The sequence below is a fragment of the Penaeus vannamei genome, chromosome 23 (assembly GCF_042767895.1).
Source record: "Penaeus vannamei isolate JL-2024 chromosome 23, ASM4276789v1, whole genome shotgun sequence".
NCBI classification, from domain to species: domain Eukaryota; kingdom Metazoa; phylum Arthropoda; class Malacostraca; order Decapoda; family Penaeidae; genus Penaeus; species Penaeus vannamei.
In genome coordinates this window covers 27,435,438-27,444,004 of record NC_091571.1, presented here as the reverse complement: position 1 = coordinate 27,444,004, position 8,567 = coordinate 27,435,438, and the positions used below count along the sequence as shown (strand labels likewise).

At 34.4% G+C, this 8,567-nt stretch overlaps 1 protein-coding gene across 9 annotated transcripts in view; it reads left to right on the top strand.

The window, feature by feature from the left end:
* Positions 1–7,231, top strand: part of LOC113816127 (T-complex protein 11-like protein 1) — a 48,772-nt gene extending 41,541 nt beyond the window's left edge. For all 9 annotated transcript variants that reach the window (XM_070137846.1, XM_027368150.2, XM_027368149.2 and 6 more), the window contains 6 exons: positions 143–366; positions 721–910; positions 1,483–1,692; positions 1,890–2,074; positions 3,003–3,169; positions 3,394–7,231. In XM_070137846.1, the coding sequence (XP_069993947.1) occupies positions 143–366; positions 721–910; positions 1,483–1,692; positions 1,890–2,074; positions 3,003–3,169; positions 3,394–3,707 (1,290 nt within the window). In that variant the 3' untranslated portion in view covers positions 3,708–7,231. The remainder of the gene's footprint in view (positions 1–142; positions 367–720; positions 911–1,482; positions 1,693–1,889; positions 2,075–3,002; positions 3,170–3,393) is intronic.
* The last annotated feature ends 1,336 nt before the right edge of the window (positions 7,232–8,567 follow it).

Below are 8,567 nucleotides of genomic sequence, written 5' to 3'. Positions count from 1 at the left end.
TTAAGATAGTTAACATAACTATGTGATTTAGAGTTAAAGGGTTGTTATCATATTCTCTGTATTCATAGATAATAAAATGGTTGACTATGTGACGCAGTGTGATTTATACTCTAGATTTCACGTTTTGTTCCACTTTTTTAAGGTTCGTGATGTCATGCACAAAGCCTTCTGGGACCAGTTAGCAGAACAGCTAGCCCAGGAACCTCAATGCTATGAACAGGCTTTGATATTGCTCCAGGAAGTCCGGGACAACCTTTTAGACATCACCCTTCCTCACCACACTCGTTTGCGACAGGAAATCTCAGACACCTTGGATGTTGATTTGATCAAACAGCAGGCAGAGCATGGTGTATTAGATTTTAGTCAGTAAGTGAAAATTGGCATCTATTTGTTTTTGTTGTATCTTAACTTGTCTTTGTATTATGGGATCTCCTGTGGCACAGGAATGTTTTGTAATTCCAGCTGAACAGGTTGTTCTGTGTGAGATTTTAGAAATATGTAATTTATTTGCCCCATTTGTTTTTAGCATTAGTCCCACCAAGCCTTCTGTGTTCGAAAAATACCCGTTAAGAAAGAACAGAAGCTAAAATGAATTAAAAGAATGAAACATTCAACAAATGTTACAACAAAGATATTTTTGTTATAGTAACAGAAACAATTTGCCTTGAAAAAAAGAGCAAAGGCAGTTCTTAATACTGACAGGCTTCAAATACTTTGCAGGTATTCACAGTATGTACTTTCCATTATGGCTCGCCTCTGTGCTCCTGTTCGGGATGAAACTATCCGTAACCTTATGAGAGAAACAGAAATTGTGACGGTGTTTCGTGGCGTGATGGAGACTCTAGACTTAATGCGTCTTGATATGGCAAACTTCACCATTCAGCAAATCAGGCCTCACATCATTGCACAGGTATGTATAACAAGTTAGCTGTTTGGTCTTTTCCTTTCAGCATGTTCTTTGACTTTCTATTTGTTGAAGGTTCTCTTGTGTTTAGCACCCCAACACTAGTAAAATGTGTTGTAATTGCAAGAGACTATTTATATATGAGACATATAAAACAATATATTTAAGCCTAAACTTGATATAACCCCTCCCCACTGGGTAGCATGTATATGCATGCCACGGCTGTTGTTGACCAAGTAGTGTGTGGCATCACACCAAGACCATTCCCGCACTGTTGGCTCATCAGATGGAGCTTCTTTTTCTCCGACAGTAGCAGCATCATTTTTATGGTGAAACTTTTAGGCAATAGCACCTAAAGTGAAGGTAAACCTTCACATTCCTAATTGCAAAAAAAGAAAAAAAGAAATCAAAATATAATCTTTTAGGTGCCTAATGTTGCCCACAAACTACTGAACGAGCCAAGCATAAATGGGAAATTGTTGATGTGCGCCAGCGCCAACCAAATTTTTAACCCTTGGTCAATGTGTTAATATGATATATATTTATTTAGCTTATATTGATAATCTTTCCATCTGCAGAGTGTAACTTATGAGAAGAAGAAATTTGCTGAGTTCCTCAAGACACAAAATGATGGCCTGGAGTTGACGAGAGATTGGCTTATAAACCATGTTAGAGAAGACGACATTGAAGGGGCAGATGAACTTTCGATGAGAGGAATAGTAGGATCGGTCATCAGTCGAGCTTACTTGGAACTCCTGTCATGGTCGGATGAGAAACTGTTACCAGAGGTACACTGAACGACTGAATTATGTTAAAGCTATATTCACATTGTTATAGTTTTCTTACTAATTTATTTAAGCCTATACTCAAATACTGTATAATGATATCTTACAAGAGTAACATGTAACATAAGTACTATATAGTTCACATTATAACTGTATATCTTTGTATTTTTGGTTATCTGATGCAGTGATTTGCCTTTCAGACTGTGGTAATGGATGGTGGCAGAATCTTCGAGCTTCGTGACCGCCTAAGCCAAGTTTGCATCCTAGGTTCAGTGTTGCTGGTCACAATGTCCTCAGTGGGACCCATGATCACTCAAGCAGATGCCTTCAAGCTCAAACTAAAACGAAATCTCTGCATCATTCTTGATCCAGCTCTGTCAGATAGGTATGATTTTACCCGTTGATGTTGGGAGGGGATAAATAAGTTATAAGGAGTCTTTTACACTGTTTCTTGAATATTTGGATTTTTTTAATGCAATAATTGTCTTTCTTAATAACATATGGTCATAATGATATTTCAAGACGAATAAGGATGATGATAGTAATTAGAGATAAAACTTTTTTTTTTTTTTTAATTAAAGACGTTGGGTAGTAAAGGTATGAATGAGAATTAATATCTTCACGTTAAAAGAGAAATATTTAAATATATCTTGTGTACTGTGAAGATATTCATTCTTATTTATACCTTTTTTTATATTTTTCAACATGAGTATGGTACATGAGGTAGACAGATAAGATCAGGAAGGTCTAGTAATTAACTTCTATGAGAGAAATGCTTGCAAAGCCACATATACGTTTGTGAAATCAATAAAACAAAACCACAGTGGTCATTGCATGAACTCTACTAGTGGGTTCTTCCTCTGTTGTTGCTAATGGATGTTAGAGCATTTGACCATTCTAAGGTACCTATACTGTACCAGTAGAATAATCAGCCCTGGATGAACCATGAAGCAATATAAGTTAGTGCTTAGGCTAGAGAATTGTATGGAATGCCAGAGTCATACAAAGTGCCAAATGCAATGTTCTCAAGGCAGCAAACTTGTATTGATTGTACTTAATATTATCAACCAGCTATTGTCACTGTTCTTGAATTGTGAGTTAGGCCAAATTTCAGAATTAGGTGGCCTTCATGCTCTCCTGAGAATAAGGATACATCATTCTGTTTTTACCAAAGGCGGATCATTGATTATTTCAAGTACTATACCTCCATAATTGATTTTTCACCTAGTTTCCCATATGCAGGTTATAGAAAATATAGACATTGTTATTATTTATGTTTTTATTCATATATTTTTACTCTTGCATATCTGCAGTGAGACCATGGCACTGATGGAAAATATCGCCGAACAAGTGGTAAAAGAGGTTGAAGATCACCTGAGTGAAAACGAGAAGCCACCTCTTCCGACATCAGCAAAGGTTGCTCTAAAGTCACAAGTCCTTGAGATTAAGAGCCCAGACCATCGCATTAGAGCTCTCATAAGTAAGTGTTGTGATTTGCAATTAGTAATTTTTAACCAGGTTGTCAGTGATATACACCATATTTTATTGTGATTGCAGCTATCTGACTTGTGAGCATCACTGTTACTTTAGATCTGATAAACTCAGATTTCTGCAATTTAATGGGAATGCAAATAGAAAATTTAAACAGGAATCAGTCAGTCATTTCTGTCAATGAGGGAGGACTAATTCAATTTTCTCCTACAGTGAAGAGAGCAATGGAATTCATTGGCACACTACTGAGTTCCACCACAGCCCGCCCAGTGCAAATGCCCCCTGGACTTTCAACTCTGCAAGAAGAGCTAGCAAATATCTGCGGCACTTTGCTCCGTCTTGTGACACACAACAGAAATGTCTTTGGGGAATATTATTCAGATATCATCACCAACCACATAAAGGCTAAGAAAGAATATGTTCAGTCAGCAGATGACAAAGAACAGGTGGAAGAGAAGAAGGAAGGAGAGGAGGAGAAGGAGGAAGCCCAGCAGGAGGAAAAAGCCAAAAGTGAGGTAGAAGCATAGTTCTGTGATGGAAATTAATGGTTGAGTTTGTGTGAAAGGGAAGAAATTGTGAAGTAAACATGAATGTACAGTTATATATTATATGTACATATACATTAGATAAATTCATTTCAAGATAAGCATTAGTGTTCTAAGTAAATTTTGAATCTTAAACACATGCTAGAAAAGGATGAATCTCAGATCAGGTTAACAATCAGTTTCCAAAATATACAAACAGGAAAATAATTGAAGTATGAAATGTACTCATCTACTGGATAATGTAAAAGACTTATTCATAATTGATCTTGTATAGTAATAGAAATATGTTCATTTTAGGCTTACTGTTTGTGGAAATGTAAAACAAAGAAATGAAATCACACCAGGCACTCAAGAAATTAAACAAAAACAGTTGCATGAAAAATATAAAAGACACTTTCATAGTACATATGTTTGAAATTCTCACAGACCTTGAAATTAAAGTGAGTGACAGAACAGGTTTACCTTCTATTACGCATAATTAAAGTTACTTCTCAATTACTTTTCAATGTTTCTAAGTCCATTGGTAGGCATCCAAGGTGCAGTTCTCAATTGCTATGTGCCTGATGGAATATGAATTTCCAACAACTGTCTGTAAGGGTCATGCTTTGTGTTGAAGAATGGTGGTCCAAACATCCTGAACTAGAACAGAATTGGCAATGTTTTTTTATTCTGCTGTATTATGAAGCAATGTGCCAAGATTGAAGAGGAAAATGTGCTACATGTGACAAGCTGAGTATAAAATTGTGTAGATATGCAAATATCATTAAAAAAAAATATATAAAAAAAAAAACAAGAAAAAATACATAAAAGTCCAATCCAAACTACCAGAAACACGAACACCCCAGTGCTATGAAAAAAAGGTGTAGAATTTAGATCGGAAGAGAAGGATATATAAAAAGTTTTTACCATATGTTATGGAAAAATAAACGTACGTAGAAAATGAAACAAAATAATGTATTAAAAAAGCAATCAGTGAATTTTCTGACATGATAGAAAATAGTGGAAAAATGCATATGTAGGAGTGCTTATGTTCCTATGTATTATTCTTACTATTTAATGTCGTCATTAATTAGGATGGTGCATTTCTGTTCAGCAGTCACAAATGGATGTGAGAATATCTCTGCTAGTACTGAGAAGGATGCTTTGCTTCTTCATTCCATTGGATATAAAATAAAAGATAAAAATTGAGGAATGCTTATTTAGGGGCTTTGACGGACTATATATTCATTCCTGTTTTTTTTTTATTATTTTAGGTTTACATTTGATGTGAAGTAAAATTTTTCAGTTTTATTTACGGTATTCTGTATTGTGTGTATTGGATAGCTTCTTGGATTGTTTGTATTAGTGAGAATGAGGATTTGGTGTAATCTTAAGGATAGGCAAGTTGTTGTACAGTATTTTTATAATATAGAATCATGTATGCCCATATCTGGCCGGAGATGGAGCAGACATTAATGCAATATTTTTAAGGTGGTTAAGCCTTGCATAATTTCCTTTTTTTAGTAACAGTGTACTAACATAGTATGTCTTTCATATTTAGTTTCTCATATCTTCTAAAAATATAAATGTGATATTGTTAGTGAGGTGTCCACCCTAAAAAGGAAATTGACCACATTCTGTTCATGGTGGACTGGCTGTATGAATGATGTGTAGAGTAAACTTGAGTGTTGTGGTTTGTTATGTATAACATGTCAACAGGTCTGCAATCTCGTGAGGATTTTCTTTTTTCATGGTAGCAGTCAAGGCAGGCTTTAAGGAATACTTGTGCTCTCTGAGGGATGAAGGCAACAAAACCCGAAAAAATATTTGAAATTCTGCTGATATAGGACAGCATGAAGAATTATAAAATTTTGTGGTGTGTAAATTGACTAACCATTAGTGCCTGTTACTGGCCTATGTATGTTTGTGTGTACATATCTGCATACTTACATACATATATCTTTACATACATACATACATACACATGTGATTAAAGTATATACATATTTGTATACATGTACATTCAATATATGTAAAATCATACATACATGTAATAACCATGGTTATGTTACGTATACTCAAGATCATACTTAACATTAAGAAAATGGTATGCCTTTGTCATAAGGCATATGTTAATTTTGATATGTCAGGCAGTAACACTCCTATAACCTAGTCAAACTGTATGATGCATTAAACTTCAGACAAACCTGGTAAATTTGATTGGAGAAAGTCCTGTACTGTTATTGTGATATGATTTGTGTATTTACAACATTTACATTAAAGGAAATTTTTCTTGTAGAAAAGTTCAGTCATGGTAAGAGAAATGAATTGTAGTTGTGCAAAAGGAAGAGTGAATATCTCTGACCTTCAGATAGCTTCAGTACAACAGATCAACTTTATATATTATAAAGATAGCTTCAGTACAACAGATCTGTAATATAAAATGCAGATTTGTTTCAAATACCAGTGTAATGCAGTTATGTTAAATATATTAGACTGACTGCTAACAAGGGAACTCCTGAAATTCCCTGCAAGATCTGTAAACCTTTCATCAGTAATTTAATCCCTATCATATATAGGCGGGGCATGAAGAACTAACTTTTATGGCTTCATTTATATATTCTTAAAATTACCTTGTCTTGTAACTAGATGGGGTCACAGACTGTCAACTACTAAAGACAGGCAGAATAATCTAAAGCAGGCTATATTTTAACATTATTCAAAAACTAAATCATAATGAAAGAGGATGAGAAACTTGAAAATGTATTATGTATTTTAGATACAATACAGTGAGTCTCAACAATACTTCATGGATCTGATTTATGTTCATATTTATTTGTAAGTAGGCTTTTGCTGGTGGCTTACACTTGATCTTTACAGATGAAAATAAATATATTTTGAAAAAAAAAACAATGAGCAAGTGTACTGGAAGACTTCATAATGATTTGCTTATAAATTCTTATATATATCTCATGTATGTTACTGTAACATGAGTGAAAGGATGATGATAATTCAAAGGTGCAGTACTGTGTGTAGCAGTTGCTTTCACACTGGCACTTTCTTCCTTTATTTCAATCATATCACTATTTTTGTAATCATTATATGTAAGGTAAGTGAATCCAGTTTTTAAAAAAACCAAACTTTGCATTTTGTTAGTGTTCCATGAGCACTATATTGAGCACATAAAATCAGGGTTGTTGAGTGAACAATTAGTATTCTGTTCAGAGTGCATCTGTATGTGTTTGCAACTAAGCATGTATATACATTTTGGTTATGTTATGTAGGAACATATTTTTTTTCTCATCATTAAATCTTTCATTTTATACCATTGTTCATTTTGTGAATCCTATGGCCTTTTGTAAATTTTTATACCAGCATGGGTGACTGTTTCCTTTTTTTGTGGGAGTAAATGGTATATATATGTAAATTTAACCACCATATAAGAACTGATACTTAACTATAAATATATGCAGTTCAACTTATTATGAACTTATAAGTAAAGAACAAAATAAATGAAAAAAAAGTTTTGTTTACTCTCTTTCTTTCCTGAGAGAACATGTAAAATTTATTTTAAGAGGATTAGTTAAGTAAAAGCTTGTATCATGAGTTGAAGTCTATGCATGGCAATAAATAGACCTATATAAAAAAAACCTTTCTGTACGTGTGCACACACACACAGACGAAAACACACTCACTCACTCACTCACTCACCACTCACTCACTCACTCACTCACTCACTCACTCACTCTCTCTTCTCAATCTCTTACTTGTCTTAGACATCCTTTTACATGTCAAATTCATGACTGCAGTATGTTGTCATCAATTATCATTGTGAGATAAGTAGGCATAATTTTTGGTGTTTGTCTCCTTAGAACATGTTGGAGATTAGGATTGTAAAACTGGAGTCCCACTAGCCTTACCAGAAGGGAACCAGACTCAAGTCAAGGATAATCTACCCTTTGGCTGGGCCTTTATCCTGGAGAACCAGACAAAAGCTTTCTTTGCCTAGATTTTGGTAATATTATTATGGGCAGTTAGGATTCTATGGCTATTGACACTTTTAAGAGGCTCTTAAACATTAATGTGCAGTTATGACAATCAGTAACAATTCTGAAGTCGGGCATGCCTAGCCAGGGTCTTGATTATAATAGAAGCAAGACATGAGGCTGGGGGCCAATGGTGGATCAAGGACAAAACAATTTTGGTAGAACCCAATTCTTAACCCTTTGTATGGTGGTTACTGCACTGTCCACTAGGAATCTTGTTACACACAAATGGTTCCACAAGTGTTCAGCCATTAAGGAGTCAATCAGGATACCTACAGGGCTTCGTCGGATTTCCCCATTCCATAAGTGTTTGGAATTTTTTTTAAAGCTAATAATCCAATGAGTTTAGTTTATTGCCTTTACACATAGAGAGCTCTAAAAGTTATTTAGATAGCTTCTTATACATTTAGTTATAATGGTCAATTACCAGTACTGTATGTCACCTATTTACTACTATTTTTCTTGTTTTTTGGAAATATTCTCTGTGGCTTCATTGCTATTAGTAATGTTAGTGACCTTATAATAATCATAATGTCTAAAATAAAAATAACAGCATCGATACTGAAAGCATTTGTAAAAACTCAAGGAAAGGGTATATCAAGTGAGGTCACGAGGACTACTAATTGACTCTGGTGTATAGAGACATTTCACAAAAGAAAACTCAAGTGAACATTAAATTTCCCCAGCGGTATGGAAATACTGATGCTATTATTATGATCATTACTGATTTAATGATTCTTATAATGTTATTAAAATACTAGTAGCAATAAGAAATAAAGACTTCTTACTGAAAACCAAGCTAAAGGGGAAACACGTG